Source organism: Microcaecilia unicolor, chromosome 9 (assembly GCF_901765095.1).
Source record: "Microcaecilia unicolor chromosome 9, aMicUni1.1, whole genome shotgun sequence".
NCBI lineage: Eukaryota > Metazoa > Chordata > Amphibia > Gymnophiona > Siphonopidae > Microcaecilia > Microcaecilia unicolor.
Window position 1 is genome coordinate 180,668,628 of NC_044039.1, and position 24,096 is coordinate 180,692,723.

A 24,096-nucleotide genomic window follows, 5' to 3' on the forward strand; every position below is an offset into this window, starting at 1 on the left:
CCCTTGTTGTGATGACTGGAGAGATTAAACCTAGCAGGATTACTGACTTAAAAGTTGTGATGGGGAAGCAGCAACATTAACCTCTTTCTTCAGTTTTCCTGGGGGCTATGACCTAATTGATTCAATGTGTAGGCTGAGGACACACAGAGTGGCAAGTGATGTAAACAAATATATTGAAGAGAATGGGAACTATGACTAACCCTTGTAGGGTACAACATACTAAGGGTCCCGTTTACTAAGCTGCGCTAGAGATGCGTTTGTGCCCACAATATTCCTATGGGTGCCTACAAAGTTAGCTTGCACTACCTTTGTGCACGCGCTAAAAATGCTAACGCACCTTAGTAAACAGGGCCCTCAAAGTTTTACACTCATCAATGCAATCAGCAGGATGCATTCCAATTCAGAAAGCACATGCTCCTCTTAACCCTCAGGAAATGCCTTCCCAAATAACTATCTTCTGTACATTCTAGGGACATTGAAAAAGTATTAAGTCTCATGGAACTGTTCCACAAGCACAGGATTCAGAGCTCTGGGTTGCAGCAGAATTACATCAGGCATGGTTACAATCTAGTTAAAAAAAACCCCTCTCCTCCTCTTTGTGAGTCTATTCTTATTAGTTATTTCCACATTTGTAGAGCTTGTCTTCTATGTTAAAATGATAAATATATCAAGAAAATTTGCTTAGCCTACTTTCTGAAGGAAATACAAGCTTTTGAGATCACCAGCAGGCTCATTTTCAAAGCACTTAGCCTCCCAAAGTTCCATAGAAACCTATGGAACTTAGCCTCCCAAAGTGCTTTGAAAATATGCCTCCGTCTATGCATGTGTAGCCAAGTGCCTCACCCCCAGTAAGTTTTCTGCTTAGTGTCCCATCAACACAAAAATATGGCGGATATGTTTTGAGGTCGACATGAAAACTCTGACTGAGGAGGGTTTTCTTTTTATTTACAGATCTGCTCACAGACCATGGACACAACTGCATGTCCCAGAAAATAAGCTAGATTAGTTCTGAGTGGAAGCTATTAAAGTTTCAGATCTTAATAGTGGTATAAGGAAGCTTTCACATATCTGCAACATGAAGTAAGTGTGTCTTGTTAGTACGAAATGCATGCATCTTGCCTCCAAGGCAGATAGCAGAGATGTATGTATTTTATTATTATCTAGGTTTTCACAGTCCCAACATCACAAACTTGCTTGCCCTTCCTAAGGATCATTTGCCGGCCTGCTAGTGCTAATACACTATCTTTAGTTTAGTATGTCCTTGGAAGAATGTACATGCCCCATTCTAAACAAATGGTTATATGGGTAGAGAAGAAGTTGTGGAAGTACTGTCCCAGTGTGGGGAAGTTCGGGTGCAGAGGAGGTTCGTGCCTTAGTAACATCAGTGCTCTTAACTTCCTCAAGCCATTAAAAGCATACCTGGACTGTGGCATGTGGCTACAGGTGCATAGCCATAGGATTATGTTTGAAGGGACTTCAAAGGGGCATGGCTCTTTGGAGCACCAGAGAAGCCTAAGGACTTTATTTAATTTTCAGGTGTTCAGGCATAATTCATCACATTTTGAGTACTGTTATTATCTTAATTTCTTGCAGTGGTATGCATCAGCAGAGGACTTGAACTCCCATAATTGGTAAACATGTTGTCATGGTCTCTGGTGCTGGTTTTACAGGTGGAGGTTTGGGATTTCCCTCAGCTTTTGTGGAAGTCCTCTGCCCCCCTCCACCTGGAACTTTGAATCTTCATGGGGAGAACTCTTTGGGAGCTCTACCCCAATTCAAGTGGATGCAACTGATTTATGTCCGCCTACTGTATCACCAGGACTTATTCCTGTTGCTAAGGCTCTAGTGATGTCATTTTCTTTGGAGCTATTTCCAGATCCATCTGTCTCTACATTGGAAATTACTTTGGCAGACATTTGGAAAGAATATCTGGACTGAGAATCTGATAAAAATATGGTTTCTCATTTATGTGCAGTTGTTGTGAGTTCTGCTGCCAAATTTCAGGAGGTGGACCAGGGACTGACTCTTTATGAGAATCTCTGGTATAAAAGATAAACAAATTAAATGCATACTGAATTCTAAAGTGGAATTTTGGAATCTCAAGTTCAAAGCAGATTCAAAGTTGGAGAATTCATAGAATGTTTTTAGGAGTAAAAACCTGTATTTTCTTAAATTTCCAATGACAAAAGTTATTTTTCTGAGGTGTTATAGATCACCAATCCAAAGAAAATACATGCATCCAATCTGTACTGTATTACTGGATGATGGTTGGTGGAATCTGAGGCTGATGGTGGTATAGATCAGATAGAAGTGGTTCATTCTTTTCATCTGTCTAAGTTTCTTGCAGATTCCCAGATACCATTTCTATCCACTCTACGCTAATTTTCCTCTGAAGTGGATAAAGTCTGGGTGCTAATTTTTATATTCCAGAAAAGTTGATGTTTTATAATAAAAATCTATATTCCCAGATATTTCTGATTACCTAGATGCAGTGTAAAATGTTTTTCATCTCTTAAGGCTAGAGCGTTAGCCAAGAAGGCTACCTTTTTAAACAAAATTTCTTGTTAGCCTTCTGTCTGCTATCAGGATACCTCTCATGGTTTTCTGGATCCCTCAAGAAAGTTATTGTTGGGGAGATATATGCCCATATTCTGTACAGGTCGGCCAAATTTTGATGCAGATCTCAGATTTGCATGTAAACTAATTAATCAGTTAGGAATTAAATACTGCCAATTAAGTGCTTGTTAACTCCAATTATTGATAAGAGTTATATGTGGATCAGCCCTACAGCCTATTCTATAACACGCATGCCTAAATTTCATAGTGCATAATTCAAAAGGGGGCATGGCCATGGGGGGGGCATGGGCAGGTGAGGAACATTCCCAGAAATTAGGCAAGATATCACAGAATACCTGCATTTGCATGCCTAACTCTCATCAGTTGAACGTGAGCATTTGCACCAGTTTTTGGAAGACATGAGTGCTCACGCCCAAAGTTAGTTTATAGTTTATTGGACCTTACTAGACTGCTCTAGCTGCCGAGGCAGGACACGGCGGTGTACAGTTAATACAAAAAACATAAAATAGGAAATGAAAAGGAACTCCAATTAATGATAGGAAAGAGCGACATTCATTCCAGGAGAAGAAAGCACAAAAAGTGATGAGAAGGGACAACATAGGGAAAACAGGGTAGAAAACACAACATTGTAAAAACTGGAAACTCTGTAAACTCAGGCTGGCACTTCTTGACAATCTGTCCCTCCAAAGGCTTGTTTAAAGAGCCAGGTCTTCAGGTTTGATTGAAATTTATAAGAGAGAGTTCCACTGCAGAGAGAAAGAGAAAGATTGTTCCACACATGGGGGGAAAGGAAAAGTGCAATGCCTGTTGGATTCTAGGTGAGCGAGTCTGGAAGAACTAGACGGTGGTCATTTAGAAGGCATGTAGGGAATGGTGAGCCTAGAGAGATAGTCAGGGACACCTATTCTGAAAGCCTTAAAGGTGAGTACTGCTATTTTTTATGTGATCCGATGCTCTACAGGTAACCAGTGGTGACATTTAAGTAATGGAGTTGTGTGATCTAGACGACGAGCAGGACAGAGTATTCTTATAGTGGTATTTTGGAGTGTTTGTAACTTCTTAAGTGTGGTTCACGGAAGACCCATGTAGATAATACTGCAATAATCTAATGGAAGAATGAAAAGAATAAGAGCATGAAATTGATCACGGTCAAAAAGATTGCGGCAGATGGTTCTTAACTGACAGAAGGTGAAGAAACTAAGTTTTGTCAAGTGCAAGAAGTGCACCAAACTAGTATTCTGTAAAGGGCACTCTGCAAAGAGCGCCATTTACAGAATACTAATTTAGCACAGACCATAACGCACCTAACTTCGGCTGCCATTTACTGATTTGGAAGGGGGAATTAAGGGTGGATTTGGTGTTTTTTTATGGAAATCAAGAGTGGAATTGTTATTTTCCTATTATGATACTTCTTTGCCTCCCCTTAAAGTGGGCTGTTAGGTATTTTTCTATATTTTGCTTTAAAGTGCTCATCTTAGGATGTTAGGTTTTGAATTGTACCCATTTCTTTCCTACTGTATGGGAATGCCACAAAAACAGCTTAAAGGTTGGGTCACTGAAATGGGAATGAGTCTCTGTATATTAGAACTTGATATATCATCATTTCCATCTATTAACTGCCTTTTAAATATTTTCCACAAAAACCTGAAAGGGGTAGGGATGTGATTTACAACATGTTGGTGGCTGACCTTCATTTATAGCTGTAACGCATCAGAGATTAATGGAACCTGATGCATGAGCAGCTGTTAAAGACCCAACAGAGGGGCATAAGCCAATCCAGTTGCTTCACATCATATATTCTCACTGACTCTGGTCGACTGTAAACAAATAACAGCTATCTCTTAATTCCAGTTTTACCAGCTATGGCCATGTTCCTTTAGAAGGCAATTTTCAATGCATTTCTGTGGTAACTAAGGATTCCCTTGAGGGGAATGAACCTTCAAGAAAGTGATGGTGCCACTGGCAGGGTTAACATGAGGCTGGCAAAGGAGGTAGAAGGAATTGATTTCAAAATCCTAATATCTGTTTTACCTTGGTACTTGATACATGCAGAGGAATGCCACTTTGAGGATGGGCCTGTAGGCTCAAAGAGACAAACTACTTGCGGGCCTACAAGTACCTCAGAAAAGTCTGAAAACTGGCCTATGGGCCAATATTTAAACTCCACGGTTGGTGAGGTTTTTTTTTTTAAACACTGGTTGTGGTACTTAAAAATATTCCAGATATTCAGAATCTCTATCTGAATTGCAAATGGCGCTGAATATCTAGACCATGTGGCAAGTGCTTCCACTATCCAGATAGTAGCGTTATTCAAACCACTATCCAGCTAGCTCTACAGATAAAGCTAGGAAAGCGATTTTTTTCTGTTCTACGTTTTATCTGGATAGTTACCTGGGTAGTGGTCTGGATATCGCTGCTCTCCGGACAACTTACTGCTCTATCCTCGCTTCACTCACACACTGGCATAACCAGAGAATGCTAAGGAGGTCTGGAAGAATATTCAGTGGCATGATCCATGTAGTGTTACTGAATATCCATGCCGAAGGGAATTATCCAGATTATATATACCATTACTGGATAATTCCTTTGAAATATCAGGTCCTTAGGGGTCCTTTTACTAAGATGCGCTGAAAAGTGGCCTGCGCTGCTGGTGTATTGGATGCGCGCAGGTTCATTTTTCAGTGCACCTGCAAAAAAGGTCTTTTTTGGGGGGCCAAAAATGGATGTGCAGCAAAATGAAAATTGGTGCGAGTCCATTTTGGGCCTGAGACCTTACACCGCCCATTGACTTAGCAGTAAGGTCTCACACATTAACGGGGCAGTAATCATCAGCGTGCGTACAATGCCGATTACTGCCCGGTTAGTGCCGTGTGCCAGAAAATTTCCAGCGCGCCTACTGGACGCATGTACAAAATGAAATTATCACCCAAGTCACGTGGTAGCTGAGCGGTAGCTCCAAATTGGAGCGCGTTGGGCACACATAGGTGACTATGAGGCTCATTTTCAAAGCACTTAGCCTCCCAAAGTTCCATAGAAACCTATGGAACTTAGCCTCCCAAAGTGCTTTGAAAATATGCCTCATATGCGGCTTAGTAAAAGGGACCCGTGGAGGGGCATAATTGAAAGGGACACCCAAGTTTTCCTGAGGATGTCCTCACAGGACGTCCCGCGAAGGGGCGAGGAAACCCGTATTATCGAAACAAGATGGTCGTCCATCTTTAGTTTTGATAATACGGTCGAGGATGCCCAAATCTTGACATTTAGGTCGTCCCTAGAGATGGTCATCCTTAGATTTGGTCGTTTCTGATTTTCGGCCATAATGGAAACCAAGGACGCCCATCTCAGAAACGACCAAATGCAAGCCCTTTGGTCGTGGGAGGAGCCAGCATTCATAGTGCACTGGTCCCCCTCACATGCCAGGACACCAACTGGGCACCCTTGGGGGCACTGAAGTGGACTTCATAAAAAGCTCCCAGGTACACAGCTCCCTTACCTTGTGTTCTGAGCCCCCCAAACCCCCCTCCCAAAACCCACTACCCATAACTATACACCACTACCATAGCCCTTACGGGTGAAGGGGGGCACCTAGATGTGGGTACAGTGGGTTTCTAGTGGGTTTTGGAGGGCTCACATTTACCACCACAAATGTAACAGGTAGGGGGGATGGGCCTGGGTCTGCCTGCCTGAAGTGCACTGCACCCACTAAAACTGCTCCAGGGACCTGCATACTGCTGCGATAGACCTGAGTATGACATTTGAGGCTGGCATAGAGGCTGGCACAAAAGATTTTTAAAGATGTTTTTTTTGAGGGTGGGAGGGGGTTATTGACCACTTGGGGAGTAAAGGAAGGGAAAGGGGACTTGATATACCGCCTTTCTGAGGTTTTTTTTTTGCAACTACATTTAAGGTGGTTTACACATATTCAGGTACTTATTTTGTACCAGAGGCAATGGAGTGTTAAGTGACTTGCCCAGAGTCACAAGGAGCTGCAGTGGGAATCAAACTCAGTTCCCCAGGATCAAAGTCCACTGCACTAACCACTAAGCGGCTACTCCAGTTCAGTAAGGGGAATTGATCCCCAGTGGCGTAGCAAGGTTGGCTGCTACCCGGGGTGGATCGCCGCGCAGCATGACACCCCCCCCCCCCCCCCCCGGCGCAATGACACCCCCCTCCCCAGCGCATCAAGCCCCCCCCTGGCGCAATGACACCCCCCTCCCCGGGTGCATTCTTGGCTGTTGGAGGGTGTAGAGAGCAGCCGCATGCCTGTCGGCTCCACTGGCTCCCTGCTCCCTCTGCCCCGGAACAGGAAGTAACCTGTTCTGGGGCAGAGGAAGCAGGGAACCAGCAGAGCCAACAGGCATGTGGCTGCTCTCTGCATCCTCCAGCAGCGTGCACCCGGGGCGGACCGCCCCGCCACTGTTGATCCCCGATTCCCTCCGGTGGTCATCTGGTCAGTTCAGGCACCTATTTATGCCTTGGTCGTAAGAAAAACTGGACCAGGTAAAGTCGTCCAAATGCTCGTCAGGGACGCCTTTTTTTTTCCATTATGGGTTGAGGACGCCCATGTGTTAGGCACGCCCAAGTCCCGCCTTCACTAAACCTCCGACACGCCCCCGGGAACTTTGGTCGTCCCTGCAACGGAAAGCAGTTGGGGACGCCCAAAATCGGCTTTCGATTATACCAATTTGGGTGACCTTGTGAGGAGGACGCCCATCTTCCAATTTGTGTCGAAAGATGGGTGTCATTCTCTTTCAAAAATAAACCTGTTAGTCTAATCTATAGAGCTAAAGATCAGAAATAAGGAAGTTATAAATCTGAAAAAAGAATTGCCATGCCCGAATGTCAACAGAAATCTCCAGAAAACTCTTGTGTTGTTCTTGGCATTATGGCTCATTTGAGCATTGTAAAAAATAATAATAATAAAGGTTAAGAACCCCTGATGTAGGGAATTTCCCTTGATTTTCTTTTTTGTTCCCTCACACCTTTAACTGATCAATAAAACCCTCGCTCCCCCTTCTTAAACCACTGGTCTACTAGTGATTACTGACAGCTACATATGTCAACCGCTAACAGTCTTAACTGGTAACATGTCACTAAAATTACAGCAGTACAGAGTTATATTATCAATAACTGTCCTAATAACTGCCTTCACTCTGTCTGGAAAGTTTAAATATATTGCCTCAGATTTCAAGACCCTTCTTGGCACCTCGAATGACCTCTTCCTTCATTCCTTGGGGGTGCAGGCACCAGTGGTTAAGGACCTCTGTAATTTTAAGATGTAGGGCAAACATATATTGAGAATAAAGTGGATTAAACTTCTAAAACCACATTTCTGGAAAAAAAGATGATTATATTATATTTTTTCTCACATCTGTAACATTATTTGTAACTTCAAAAAGCACCTTATTGAGCAATAACCTATACATATACTGAATGATCTGACACACCTCGGAAGCCAACATCTGTACTCACTGGAATTAAGGAGGATCATGGCCTTGAGACAGAGATACTCCTTGTGCTGTAGCTTCAGCTCTCGAAGCCTTGAAGTTGCAGCCAGCAGCATGTCGAAAATTTCCAGAATTCCCTCAACACATTTTCCTTCGTCCCTGTCAGAGCACATGCAGCACGTCAGTTCCAGCCAACTCGATAAAAATGCAAATGTTATGTTATACCCGAGTCTCTCCTCTTAAGAAGCCTCAATATCAATTGCTCCTGTGTGATAATTTCACCAGAGCCATGCCTAGGTTTTGACGTCTGGGGGAGCAGACCTTTGTAAAATAGGCACCAGAGGGGTAGGCAAGCCACAGCATCCCACAGCAGAGAAGGTGCAACTAGACATTCTTGGAAAAGGCAAGGCACTGCTAACGTCTTCCAAGGTGATTGTACCTAGGCTCCGACTCGCCTAGAAACAACCAAACGGGAACCTCTCTGATTTTTTCACTGTACTGTCAAGTGGCAGCGAAATGCAAACACTATATAAAACAAACATTGAGCGAACAAATATTTTTGTTTTACATTTGCAGCCTATATTGGCATGGCATGACGTTGGTACTGTGTACTTAAGAGTGTGCTGTGAAGGATTTAGTGACAGTGCTGGTACAGTAGTGTGGTTGTGTGCAGTGGCGTAGCCACAGGTGGGCATTTATGGCTCAGGTCCACCCAATAGTAGCACATGTTTAGTGGTAACTGGTGGGAATCCGCCAGCTGACGATTTCCCCCTGATGGTAACGAAAATGCTACTCTCCACAACACCGGCACCTGCGCATGCTCAGTTTTCAGTGCATGCCTGCTGCCAAGGTGGAAAGAAGCGTTTTCCCACCAGCTGAGATAATTTTTTTTTTTTTTTGGGGGGGGGGGGGGGGAAACACTTGGTGCCCACCCAATTCTTGCCTAGGCCCACCCAAAATCTGTTGTCTGGCTACGCCCCTGGTTGTGTGTTACTCCTGCTTCAATGTAGAGAAATACAGGTTAATAAATACAAAGCAAATATATAAGCTGATACCTTTTTTACTGAAGTAACATAAGACACTTCAACCATCTTCCAAGTTTTGTATTATGCTTCTCATAACAGAGAGAAAAACTGAAGTTGAATAAACAAAGCTGAACTCTGTGAAGAACTAAATGCAGAAAACCTAGCATAAAATACCAATTATGAGCTTAATAGTCAAAGGATTTATGCTCCTGAGAGTTATGCACTTCTCTGGGTATTTTGATTGCCTTGCCCTCCCCCTCCCATTTTTCCTTTTGCCTAGTTTTCTCACCCTTTAAACTTTCTTTTCCCCAGTCTATCCTTGGTACAATTGTGAGAGAATGCATGGATATCCTTATCTGTTCTCACTGTAGTTCCTTTCTCTCTCTCTTATGCAGAGGCCTAGCTAGTTGGGGCGTCAAAGGAGTGACCGCTCCCCCATATGATTTCAAATGGCAACGATGCTTATTTTTCAGGTGGTCCGTCGCACCTACGCAGTGTGTGTGCACGCCTCTCCGCTCTCCCTGGCATCACAACCTGGCTACACTTCTGCTCTTATATATTGTAATTTTTAGCATTGTAAACTGCCTACGTCTGCTAGTTAGTTAACGGGGTATAGCAAGTTGGATAAATAAATAAATAAATTGGTCTCTTTGAAAATGTGCTAGGGCTGAGTGCTTAAATGTTTACTCTAAATTTCACTGAACTCTTAATTTTAGAGCATAAAAAGTAGGTGGCAACAGGGGTGGGGAAAAGAAGTTATGACTTTAGCACTGATTTTCAGCATAAGGCTCATAAATCTAGGCCAGTGGCTTTCAACTTTTTTTTGTAGTGACACACTTGATAGCAGGGGCAGCCCAACCATTAGGCCACCTGAAGCGGGGGCCTCAGGTAGCAATCTTCAAAGGCGGCATCTTGGGGGGGGGGGCGGCTTCGCGGCATTTAACTTGTCACAGTGGCGTTCCAAACCTGGCAGTGACACCCATATGCTGCCCTGCCACCACCAGCACCCGTCTCTTCCCTTTACTGCGGCCGCCTCTCTGAATTAACTTCCTGTTTTGTCATAAGCTCAGGCAGCCACAGTAAAGAGAAGAAGAGGTCCTCTGTGATTAGCCCTTATGAACACTTGTATTTTGTTCTCAATGCCTTTTGGACTGATGTGCTGCATACAGCTTTTTGATGTGGGATAGGCAAATTCATACTAAACTTACAGTTAAACAATGAAATATTTAGGCGTGCTTTGTTCAGCTTTGAATTTTAGTGTTTGGTGTGTCAAAGTCCAATCCAATTCAGATGGTTCCACGGATTGCTTCCAGTGACTTGCTGTAACGCTTTTAGCAGCTGCTAAACACATTCTCTTGAGACGTCGTTGCCACTTTAAACCAGGCTTGTTACCCAATCCCAACAAGCACCATTGTGGTTCACAAGGAAAAGGACTGCCGGTATGAGTTGCTATCTGAGACACCACTCTCTTCCAGAAGGGCTTTATCCACTCACAAGACCACCAGATATGTATAAAGGTTCCAATCTCATCCCCACAACGCCAACACTGGTGGGACACCGCTGGATACATGGCGTGAAGTCGCACAGGCGTGTAATACCATTGTGTAAGAACTTTAAAAGCATTTTCTTTCAAAAGTGCACATATCGAGGCTTTTTTAACCTCCAAAATTATTGCTTTCCATTCATTCAGAGTGAACTCCATATTCAAATCCTGTTCCCACTGAGACGTATATGAATGTTTGTGAAAATCTGTGCCCCTAATGAACTTATAAAGAATGGAAACCGTTCCCCTTATTTTCCCCATAGATCCCCACAGATTTTCAAAGTGTTCATAATCATCTGGGTCATCTCTCAACCACCCTGTTTATACATAAGTACATAAGTAATGCCATACTGGGAAAAGACCAAGGGTCCATCGAGCCCAGCATCCTGTCCACGACAGTGGCCAATCCAGGCCAAGGGCACCTGGCAAGCTTCCCAAACGTACAAACATTCTATATGTTATTCCTGGAATTTTGGAGTTTTCCAAGTCCGTTTAGTAGCGGTTTATGGACTTGTCCTTTAGGAAACCGTCCAACCCCTTTTTAAACTCTGCTAAGCTAACCGCCTTCACCACTTTCTCCGGCAACGAATTCCAGAGTTTAATTACACGTTGGGTGAAGAAAAATTTTCTCCGATTTGTTTTAAATTTACTACACTGTAGTTTCATCACATGCCCCCTAGTCCTAGTATTTTTGGAAAGCGTGAACAGACGCTTCACATCCACCTGTTCCACTCCACTCATTATTTTATATACCTCTATCATGTCTCCCCTCAGCTGTCTCTTCTCCAAGCTGTATAGCCCTAGCCTCCTTAGTCTTTCTTCATAGGGAAGTCATCCCATCCCCGCTATCATTTTAGTCGCCCTTCGCTGCACCTTTTCCAATTCTACTATATCTTTCTTGAGATGCGGCGACCAGAATTGAACACAATACTCAAGGTGCGGTCGCACCATGGAGCGATACAACGGCATTATAACATCCTCACACCTGTTTTCCATACCTTTCCTGATAATACCCAACATTCTATTCGCTTTCTTAGCCGCAGCAGCACACTGAGCAGAAGGTTTCAGTGTGTTATTGACGACGACACCCAGATCCCTTTCTTGGTCTGTAACGCCTAACGTGGAACCTTGCATGACGTAGCTATAATTCGGGTTCTTTTTTCCCACATGCATCACCTTGCACTTGCTCACATTAAACGTCATCTGCCATTTAGCCGCCCAGTCTCCCAGTCTCGTAAGGTCCTCTTGTAATTTTTCACAATCCTGTCGCGATTTAACGACTTTGAATAACTTTGTGTCATCAGCAAATTTAATTACCTCGCTAGTTACTCCCATCTCTAAATCATTTATAAATATATTAAAAAGCAGCGGTCCTAGCACGGACCCCTGAGGAACCCCACTAACTACCCTTCTCCATTGTGAATACTGCCCATTTAACCCCACTCTCTGTTTCCTATCCTTCAACCAGTTTTTAATCCACAATAGGACATTTCCTCCTATCCCATGACCCTCCAATTTCCTCTGTAGCCTTTCATGAGGTACCTTGTCAAACGCCTTTTGAAAATCCAGATACACAATATCAACCGACTCCCCTTTGTCCACATGTTTGTTCACTCCTGTTTAACCTGTAAATAGTTTAACCTGTAAATGTTTAACCTGTAAATAGAAAAAGCCATCAGACTCAGGTAAGTTATACTGCTCTCTGAGCTCCCCAAAGGAGCACATTTCGCCCGTATCCAGCATATCCCTAAAGCAAACCAGCCTCCCAGTGGCCCACCTATCAGCAACAGGGTGCCCAATTCCTACAGAAAACCCTGGGTCCCTACCAATGTGTGCATATGAGGAAGATACTCTAGACTTCCAGCTGGAAATCTAGACCTAAGGGAGATCCACAATGTTAGCAGATGTTGGACAAAGGGGTTAACAGTCAACTGAAAATACACCCTGGAGGGAAGAGAGGCCCACAAAACTGCCTTCAATTTATAATCCCGCACAAAGACTTGATCCATAAGTGCCACAACTGTCGGATGCTCCTGGCTCCAGGCAGAAATAAGCTTCAAATGAGCTGCCCAATAGTACCATTCCAAGTTGGGCACTCCCCACCTGCCTAGATCCACCGAGCGCCATATCACCTGTCTGCTTAATTGCAGTACATTATCCACCTAAAGGAAACTCAAGATATCTCTTTGTATCTTTCTAAATTCCACGGGGGAACCAGAATTGGCAACGTCTGGAACAAAAATAATAACCTGGGTAAGATGTTCATTCTAACAGCCACGATGCGGCCCCACCAAGACAACCCTGGTGGGTGGTCAGTTGATTTGTGGTACAGGATATCCTAGAGCGGAGGTTCTCAACCCAATCCTCTGGACACATCCAGCCAGTCAGGATTTCAGGATACCCACAGTCAATATGCATGAGACAGATTTGCATGCCTTACCTCAACTGTATGCAAATCTATCTCATGAGTATTCATTGTGGTAATCCTGATTGGCTAGGTGTGTCCCAAGGACTTGGTTGAGAACCTCTGTCCTAGAGGAAGGGACTAATGACATTAAATTAGGTGGTTCCACAGCCATGGATGATTCTAAATATTTATGAAAATAATTTAAATAATGAGCAAGCCTCAATCGGTAAGCAGTGCAATTTTCAAAAATGGGGTTGCTGGTTCCCATTTTCTTGTATGGCATATTAATCTAGCTGAAGTATTTTGGAAGATCTGTAATCACTTCCTCATTTCTCAGAACATCCTGCATATATTACATTACAATAATCTAGATGAGCAATCACATAGGCTGCATAGCAATTCGAAAATGTTCAAGGTGTCACTGAAAACAGTGGAACACCAGCATGGCAAAACAGCATTTATTAAATCAACAAAAGACCCAACGTGTCCACGTTTCAGCAGTTGCCTGCATCAGGAGTACAATTTCAGCTTTGCACACAAAAATGACAATGTCCTAGGTGAACAAACCATACTTCAGCCTTAAAAGTAAGCGATCCACAACTCAATCAGCAGTTACACAGACTTGAAATACTGCAAGGATGCCAATAGAGGTTGCAGCAGCCATTTTGATGAGCGGGCCACGCCAGGCAGGAGTAAGTGTGCATCCCTCCTACCCATTTCCCCCAGGGACCCACAAAGTTAGGCCCAGGGGGGCCTACAAGGATGAGAGGCGAGGGGATGGGGCCTGGGGCCATCCTAGTCTTTCCTCAGAGGTGGGTGGGTGGGAGGGGGAATCTTGAGGGGGTGGCGAGCTCGAGCAGTGGTGAAGATTGCGGATGGCTGGTGGCATGGAGGGGGCAGAAGCGAGGAAGAGAGTTACAGAGAGGAGGTGGGAGTTGGGATTGTAGGTTAGAATTAGTGGGGGGTGGGGAAGGCATTGTTGTTGAGGGGCAGTTGTTTGGATGGGGGTGGGGACTGGTAGAGTGGTGAGTGGGTGGGTTTGAGTGGAGTGAATGCTGAGGGGAGAAGAGTGGGAATGTTGTTTTGTGTGGAGGGTCAAGGGAAGGAGTCTGTATGTGTGGTGTGCATTGGTGAGCACCCGCATCAGACCCAGTGGCTAGCAAATAATCAGTTAGCTCCAGGTATTCAATGCTGGTGCCCAGATATGACTCACCACTGAATATCTAGAGCTAATTCTGCCCAAAATAATCAGCATTTTAAAACTGCTGACTGCCATGGGCTGAATATCGACTGGTATGTGTTTCCATGGGCATTCGTCTTCTAAATGCAACTAATTTTGTACGCTGGATATGCATCCATATTGTTCACTGCTTAGCAAATAGTAAACCTAAGAAGAACTGGATCCTGTAGCAAAAGTGGATCCAATTTCAGCTAACCACAGTTTCATGATTCCGACTTCAAGCTCATCTCACCTCAGCTACTCAGTCACTGGTTTAACAACTATAGAGTGACAGTTTCTCCATCTACAGTGGGTAGAAGATGCCTGGATTGTGGATTGAAGGGATGTAAAGCAAAAATAAGCTGTTGCTGACAGAGGCACAGAGGAAGTAAAGAGTCGAGTGAGCAAAGTATTCAAAACAGACTTGAAAGATGTGGGGAAAAATACAGTACTTTGGTCTCCAAACAGGTAGAAAGGGCTTTTTTTTTTATTATTTAATTAAGCTTTTTAACAAACATAAATTTACAATTATGAGTGATAATACACTACTTGGAAATTATACATATAACAACAAAAATTCTTAAATTCAAGTTTCCCAAACTATCGACCACAAGTTAAAGAAATAGTCCAAGATGCAAGATTATATAGTAATCTGAAGGAAATTTTTAGATAATACAAATTAAACGATACGCCCATCCCGGGTGTTCCCTCCAAGTCTGCTAAACTGTGAACATATGGGGCTATACCACTACATTTACTTCTTCCCTACTTAGTAAAAATTCCTCCAATTGTTTAGGGTCAAAGAATTGAAACTGTTTAGCTTGAAATACAATTCTACAAACACAAGGAAATTTCAACAGGAAGTTAGCTCCTATTGCCAAAGTTCTTGTACGCAAAGCCAAAAAGGCTTTACGCCTTTTTTTGGGTCTCTCTAGATAAGTCAGGATAAATTCTTATTTTAGACCCCAAAAAATTTGAATCCAAGTGTCTTAATGAGTGTCTCAGTACTGCATCTCTGTCCATTTCCAAAGCAAATGAGACCAACAAAGTTGCCCGCTTTGTTACAACCTCTAATGACGACTCCAAAAAAGCAGTCAAATTCAACTCCCTACCATCTTGAGAAGGTTCCCCTGATTCCTTACATGGATCAGTTTGTACGTAAAAAGCACGAGTTATTGGTGGTAGGGAGGTATCTGACATACCCAGTAGAAAGGGCTTTTGTCACTGAAAACTGACACGTAGGGCTAGATCCTATATATGGCACCCGAAAAATCTGCGCTGAAATAAAATACGCCTAGGCCCACACCTAAATGTAGGCGTACTTTATAGAATATGCCAAAATTTCTGTGTGGATTATAGAATACGCTGAGCATCTGTCCGCACAAATAGTTGCGGGCAGTTACGCCAAGTAGAACTTGGAGTAAATCCCAACACCTAAATTAGGTGTGGACTGTGTGTAATCTTTAACCACGTGCACATATTTGAGAAATGTCCATGACCTGCCCATGGCCACGTTTCAACTATGCGACTTAGAATTTACGCACGTCACATTATAGAATACACTTAGTTTTGCTCGTAAATTATAATTAATGCCAATAATTGCTTGTTAAGTGACAATTATTGGCTTGTTAACTAATTAGGCTGCATGTGCAAATCCAGAATACGACTGGATTTGCACATGCAACATGGGCCAGCGGTAGTCCTGATTTAGCGTTCAGTAAGCCCGCATTGGGCTTACCAACGCTTTGTAAAATACCCCCCTTGTAAACAAACATCATTCACATACCAGTTCAATTATCTCCAAGGTCTTTGCTGGTCCATTCAATGACCATAACAGTGAAAAGCAATCTGCAAGAGTACAGGTTGACCTACCGAATACTAACCATCACTAAACGCCCACAAATGGCCATTTTCTTGCCACATTTTTAAAGTAAAAATATTTAATTTTACTTTTTTTTACCATATAATGTCATGAATAGAACATCTGAAGAGCAGCTGAGCCATACTGAAACAGTACCTGTGTTTTACGCTGTTTCACATATGTAACATTATTCTCTGTAGCTTCCTGAACAATGATTTTATAATGCTATTTCAGTCAGAAATGCACAGCACTAAGGGGCCCTTTTACTGTGCATTTACCGCAGCTTAAAATGGCCTACTGTGGAACATGCACAGGAGTCCTGAGGTAAAAGCCACATGCTAATAAGCACGCTCTGAATTTTTAATACTTTTTGTTGGAGGGGCATGTCAGGGGCAGAGAGGGGGGCGTTCCTATGCTGCATCTACATTACTGTGCAAGAAGTAGCATATGAGCCCTTACCACCTACAAAATAGATGTTGGTAAGTGCACATGCACAAATAGCAACATTAATTTAGGAGAGCTTCTCCCTCGCTCCACCCCAGAACTATCCGGATAGTGCCAGAGCATTAACTGCTCAGCTATCTTGGTAGCTAAACATCACCCTATACACTAACTGACAGTGGAAAGTGCTCTCCACAAATATTCAGTGTCAATGCCTACCCATATATATTGTTTTTTGAATGCCGTGCTGGTCCTTAAAAAAAGCTCACTGCCTGCTTTGAATATTTACTTTTTTTGTGTGCCTCCACTGACCTTTCTCATCTGTTTCTTACTCATGTTCGATTTCTTAATGATAAAACATGATAGCAGCGTGAGCAGGAAATATTGGACAGACTGAATGGACTGATGGGTTATATTCTTAGATGATGGCAGAGAAAGACCAAACTGCCAGCCATAAACACACAGGGCTGCCGAGAGGGGGGGACAGGGGGGACAAAATTCCCGGGGCCCAGGCCTCCAAGGGGGGCCCGGCGCCGCAGTCCTACCCGACACTGCCACCGGGCCCCTTCCACCCGAACCCCCGCCAGCAGAAGTGCTGTCTTCTGACTCCGGTGTGCGCGGCCCACACAGACGCGCTCCTCTCAGCTGATCTTCGCTGTACTCTGCAGGGCTTCTGTGCGTCTGACGTCGGGGCCCGGCCCGGTGGCGGGTGGGACTGTGGCACCGGGCCCCCCTTAGGGGCGGCCTTGTCCCAGGCCCGGCCCATTCTCTCGGCGGCCCTGTAAACACAACCACTTGTATGGTGACCCCTCCCCTTGTCACTGTTCCCATTTCTACTCTACCATCTCTCGGTCTAGGTGTGAATGCTTTTTGGACCCATTTCAACTTACAAATACCTTTTCAAGGATAATAAACATAGTTCATTGCCAAGAAGAACTGACTGTGATTTCTGTGGCTAAGTGTAAAAAAAAAAAAAAAAGAACCAGTCCAACAGCTGTTTTTTCTTTCTTGTGTGCTCTCACAAAGCATATTCCTTGAGCTGATCTCAGCACTGTTTAAATGTTCAGACAGTGTCTTACTTCTGGCTTCTTAAAATGAGGCAGCAGCTCAGGACCTGAGGTTTTGGGTTTTTTTTTAAAAAACCCTCTCTTCTAATTTCAGGTGTGAAATCTTTAGTCGACACTTTCTGATTCCATCCCTCTTTCCTCATCAACATCAACCCTTTTCCAAATGATGATATTAAGACAATCCAATAGTCATAACCAGTGGCGTAGCCAAGGGTAGGCCTGGGTGGGCCTAGGCCCATCCACCTTGAGCTCAGGTTCACCCAGTAGCAGCACACCTATGATGTGGCTGACAGGGATCCCAAGCCCCACCAGCCGAAAGCTCCCAACAACTGTCCCTCCTGCATATCTTTTAAATAGCAGATTTTCACCTGCAGTGAGCAGTGACTGATACTGCTTTCACCGGCCCCACAGCTTTCCCTCTGATGCATTCCCGCCTATGCGGAAACAAGAATTTGCATCAGAGAGAAGGCTGTGGGACCTGCTATTTAAAAGGTATGTGGGGGAGGGGGATATTTGAGAGACCATATGGCATGCAGGTGATAGAGGGAGAGACTAAATCACTTGTGGGACAAGGCGGAGTTCTTCTGCCACCCATCTTGGGCCCAGGCCCACCCAAAATTGGGTGTCTGGCTATGCCCCTAGTCATAACATTTCCCCTTCTTTTCTTTTTAAACTGCTTCTTCCCTCTACCTAAAAGGTATGTACAGGTAGCCCCAGAAACTCTCACTGGCCAAAAAGGCTCCAGGGAGCTCCTCTGAGACAATCCTTCAGTGCCTCTCCATAATCATCAAAGTCAATCCCAACTGGATTTAGGAAAGCTAGTTAGACTTAGGTATTTTCTCACCTGTCTAGAATAAGGTCTGCTGCGAATATAAGCTTTCCGGGATGCTCGATTGACCTCCACATTAGACCCACCATTAAAATTTCCAGCCAACAGCTCTCAAGCAGTCGGACTTGGTCATATAGACAGAGTTCCACAAAGCCTAGAGAAAACAAATTCACTGTTATCACATATACTTGTTCTTTTGTGAAAATAAAACAGATCAGTGATTTAACTATGCCAGACTAAGGGGCTCTTACTAAGTCGCACTAATGATTCCTGGTGCGACAACTGAGAAGAAGCCCATTCAATTTCTATGAGTTTCCTCTCATTTGCCACGTGAGAATTGCTAGTGTAGCTTAGTAAAAGAAGCCCTAAGTGTCCATAATCGTGCAGAAAGCCATGTGTTACAGCTGTGCAATGAAGAACAGCGCACAGTTTCCTACCACACATGTAAACAAAATGTTTACATCCAGTGCGGTAAACAAATCGCACCCATTCTTTACACACACATTATTTGCATAAAAACCCAGGGCAGCAAAACTAGTCGCCAGGAAAGCATGTTTACGTTCTACTTCTTTGGGTGTGCATTGGTTGGAGAATCGATACTTTGCACAGAGATTGTACTGGAACCTGGGAGGAGCCCTGCATGCACATAAGCCACAATATGCAAATGTTGGGTTATGCATCGGGGATCAAATTCTATAAATAGCGCCTAAAAATCGCCACTGAAAAAATAACATGCTATGCGTTATTCTGTAAACAGTGCAGAATGTTAGGTGCCATTCATAGAATACACTTACCTCTACATTCTATATTCTAAAATTCGGCATGGAAATCGAAGCATATTCTATAACATTACACATAACTTAATTGGTTAACTAGCTAATCAGTGCTGTTAATTGGATGTTAAGCAATTATCAGCACTAATTGGCATTAATTGAAATTTAGGAGCACAACTCGGTAAGTGTATTCTATAACATGCTTCGCCTAAATTCTAAGTTGCATAGTTGAAAAAGGGGGCATGGCCATGGGTGGGTTATGAGCATTTCTAAAAACTATGTGCATTATTACAGAATACACCAAATCTGAGCCTAATTTTCAGAGCCTTGTGACTAAAAATGCATGTGTAAATTTCAATTAAGCAACAAAAAGCGGGGAGGAAAATCCTCACGCAAATCAAAGACAATGAAAACGAAAAAATGAGGACAAGTGTGGAGGAAATCCAAGAAACTATTGATAAATAACAACCCGACACGGCCGTGTTTCGGCATCAAAGCCTGCATCAGGGGTCAAACAAATCTTCTTCGGTTGTCACTCGATTAAAAACCAAAAGAAAATGTGGTTATGGGACTTCCTTAAAACTCAGGAATTAAGCAGTCAACTATGGAGTGCCTCGACGTCAATAGTACTATTCACATCATTTCTGTGCATTGCCAAGCCCCACCAGCGAAAACTGCCAACAACTCTCTCTGCTGCATACCTTGTAAATAGCAGATCTTCACCTGCAGCGAGCAGCAACTGATACATGCTGTGGGGCCAACATGAGTAGTGTGTATTAGTTGCTGCAGGCTGCTGGTGAAAATCTGCTATTTAAAAGGTATGCGGGGGTGGGGGAAATGCTTGAGAGACCATATGGTATGCAGGTGAGAGAGGGAGAGACCAAATCACTTGTGGGACAAGGCGGAGTTCTTCTGCTCACCCATCTTGGGCCCAGGCCCACCCAAAATTGGGTGTCTGACTACGCCCCTGCTTTAGGCACCAAAAACATGATGAGTCTTGGTTATAACTACATATCATTCTCAAGTATTGCTGACAGTATTCAATTTACCAATCAAGATGACTTCCCTCCCCCCTGAGCTGCACATCACCCTCAACTCACAGCATGTGACTATCAAGTGATCTACAACAATGGAATTGCCGAAGCTTCACCTGTCTTCTGCCATTTGCGGGACAAAGACCAAAGACGTCTGACCGGCATCGGTCTCAGTTCCCCCATGCTGAATTTGGCTAATCTTCTTTCAGTCCTTCGCCATTTGCGGGACACTGACCGAAGAAATCCGTCAGGCATCAGCCTCACTACTCTTACTCTACCATTGGATTTAAATGAGCAGTCAATCGATGGCTATGCAACTCTTTGCACACAGTTTTCCTGTGCGCTAAACTCTGTGCACAGGGTGGCTGCAACAACACAAACCATAGGAGGCTTTGCGTATAGCTTAGCCATGTGTTCTAGTACATCAGCTGCTGAGATAGAAAGAGAGAGGGAGGGAGAGAGATGAAAGGGAATGAGGCAAGAGAGAGAGAGAGATTGAGAGATGAAAGGGGAAACACAAGAGAGAGTGAGAGAGAAAGAGACAGAGAGAGAGAAAGATGAAAGAGCACATACAGAGAGTGTGTGACAGAGAGAGAGAGAGAGAGAGATGAAAAGGGAACACATTGAGATTGTAAGTCTATGTGCTTTGAAAATGAGCCTCATCATCTCTCTGTTTCTCACCATCTCTCTCACTCACTTATGCCCCGATGATCAAAGGTAAATGCAGGTGCCAGAGGCAACTAGCACCGGACTAGCACCTGCATTTACCAGCGGAGCATGATTGGAGAGGTCAAGCATGAGCGCGCCAGGGAATACTGCAGAGCTCATTTAAATGTAGGTCTTCGGTACTCCGCCCGTATGATCTGAGAATTGCACTCTGGTCTTATGGATGTAATAGTGCCTTAACCCTATGCGAGCTCTGAGCTTACGTTAGGGTTAAGGCGCTATTCCACCCGCTGTCACCATCAGTCCTGGGTGTCCAGTGGACCCTCAGACCTTCCCCAAAGGCAAGATCCTGGTTGCCTAGTGCCCACCCCCAAGCCCCTACACCCCCAAGTTGTCTAGCAGCCCTGAACCCTCCTCCCATACCTTCAGATGGCAAAATGGTGGCGCCCTGTCCATTGCATCCTGGGATGCGCTGGGTGAGGCTTCCAGTATGGATGCCTCTTGGAATGTGTGACAGGTTCGGGACTTTTTTTAGTTTTTTGACAGCATGGACCTGTCAAACAAGTGTGGGAGGATTGTGCCTGAGCATATGCCCAGGCGCAATCCTCCCGCACTTTCCCCAGGTGATCAATGCTAATAACGCGCCTAAATTTGCAAGTTATTAGCGTTGATCATTGAGAAGTTAATTCTCCGTGTTGTTCCAGCGCTATTTTTACTGTGCTGTTTCAGAACAGCGCGGGGAATTGATCATCGGGTCCTAAGTTACATACGTTACTATGGAACTTTGTTAATACTCTCTCTGTCCCTCAGTGTGATGCGCATTTTCAAAGCTCATAGACTGAGAGTCATCACTCTAAGCCCATTTGTAATTAAGCTGACTAAACAGGAGAGAAACTACTACAGAACCGTAAGAATAAGAATATTTAAAAGTTGGATAGGTAGCTTCATTCTGAAGAGAGTATTTTTAAATGAGAAATTCTTAACAACCCTTCAGGAAAACTGCAGCGTTCCCTGCCAGCTAAAATACTACAACTGACACCTAATTACAAGGTGTACAATGAAAAGAAGAGAACAGGTCGAAATGCATTTCTTCCCTTTCTGTCTAGTGCGACAGATGAGCACACACTGAGAACATTCCCCCCTTATCTGCCTTCATAACGGCAAATATTCACAATTTTCACAAAATTCTACAGTATGTTCAAATCCTGCTCATTGGACCATTGTCCAAAGCCTCTGAGGTCTTTGGTTTCACTGTGTTTTAATCTTCTAAGCCTACTCTTCCAGAAAGAACTCATTTACTGGTTAGTAAACTGTAAATATGCTAATAACCTACTCCTATATATTTTCTTAAAATAGAAGGAAATTTCCAGAAATGAATGCCTCGGACTACAGACTGTTCAGAAAACAATACATATATATATAGGACTAGAAGGTTATTAGTATATTTCCAGTTTAATAACCGGTAAATAAGAACATTGCTAACTATTTATTTATTTTGACTTGACAGTGCCCTCCGGTCCCTTTTGGCTTCCAGTTTAGTTGGAACTTCTGGTACATATGTTTCAGTCTGTGGCTCTGACCATAGCCTGTTGATGAAATGGGGAACAGATATCCAAGTAGTTGCAGTGGAAGACTCTTGGCACTGTTGCCCAGTAAAATAAGTTCAACCAGTAAACATCATCACTAAGCCAATGTTACTCTGCAGCGTGGCCAGCCACAGTCAACCCGGATGCAGAAGCCTGGCCCAGGAACTGAAACTGCCTCTTCTGTGACCCTTAGTAGGCTTCTTCAATTTATTTTTATTTATTTATTTTTGTTACATTTGTACCCTGCGCTTTCCCACTCGTGGCAGGCTCAATGCGGCGGGCAATGGAGGGTTAAGTGACTTGCCCAGAGTCACAAGGAGCTGCCTGTGTCGGGAATCGAACTCAGTTCCTCAGTTCCCCAGGACCAAAGTCCACCACCCTAACCACAATGTCCAAGAAACTATCAAATACACAGTGGCGTTCCTAGGGGGGCTGACACTCGGGGCAGATCGCCGATGTGCCCCGCCCCCCTGGGTGCAGCACCCCCCCCCCCCCCGGCGAAAGAACCCCCAATCCCCCGGCGAAAGACCTCCCCCCGGGTGCACGCCGCTGGGGGGGGGGGGCCGCGCGCCTGCCGGCTCTTTGTTTTCATGCTCCCTCTGCTCCGGAACAGGAAGTAACCTGTTCTGGGGCAAAGGGAGCATGAAAACGAAGAGCCAACAGGCGCGTGGCACCCCCCTAGTGGCGTGCACCCGCGGCGGACCGCCCCCACCCCCTTGGTACGCCACTGCAAACACATCACTCAAATATAGTGTCACAGTGGGGATTCAGATCTGAAAAATAAAGAATATCCAAATTTTTAAAATAGCCTCAGTATATCAGGGAGCCTGACTTTTATGCTCCACTATAAATATTACCATCACAGGCTTCCACCACCTTCCTGGGTTTTTTTTTTTCGGAAGGTGGTGGAAGCCTGTGATGGTAATATTTATAGTGGAGCATAAAAGTCAGGCTCCCTGATATACTGAGGCTATTTTAAAAATTTGGATATACTTTATTTTTCAGATCTGAATCCCCACTGTGACACTATATTTGAGTGATGTGTTTGATAGTTTCTTGGTTATAGCTACAAATTCATTGCAGATTGTTTATTTGTGAGAATTCTTTAATGTCCAGCCATGCCTAATATCAAACCTCCTTGGATCATGGTACTCAATGATACAATATAATACAATTTATACTTCTATCCTGTAAGTTCCCTAAAAAGAGTTCAATGTGATGTATAATTAAAAAAAAAAAAGATACTGGGCATCCCCAGGATATACAAAATAACAGGTTAAAAGATTCAGTATAAAAATTCAATCTATTGTTTAAAAAAAAAAAACCTCTGAAAAATTCCATTTAAATCAACATTCCTTATAGATAAAAGACAAAACAACAAAGATAAATTTTGAGTGCCTTTCTGAATGGAATGTAACAAGGTATTTGTCACATAAATGAAGGTAATGAATTCACCAATGTGGAGCTTGGTAAGAAAACATTCCATTAAATAAAAAAGTCTTATAACTCACGTCTTTTGGACTCGGAAATTGCAATAACAAAAGCAATCTACAAGCTAAAGCCAGATTCCTGCATGGTAAATGAATTAACCAAATGCACTGGTGAGAAACCATAAAGAATT

General features: G+C 43.7%; 1 protein-coding gene across 1 annotated transcript in view; it reads right to left on the minus strand.

Moving 5' to 3' along the window:
- The window catches only part of ESR2 (estrogen receptor 2), a 79,892-nt gene that overhangs the window by 17,248 nt on the left and 38,548 nt on the right, over nucleotides 1-24,096 (minus strand). The window contains exons 6-7 of the mRNA XM_030214779.1: nucleotides 18,432-18,570; nucleotides 8,050-8,183 (exon numbers count right to left, since the gene is read on the minus strand). Coding sequence (XP_030070639.1) covers nucleotides 8,050-8,183; nucleotides 18,432-18,570 — 273 coding nt within the window. The remainder of the gene's footprint in view (nucleotides 1-8,049; nucleotides 8,184-18,431; nucleotides 18,571-24,096) is intronic.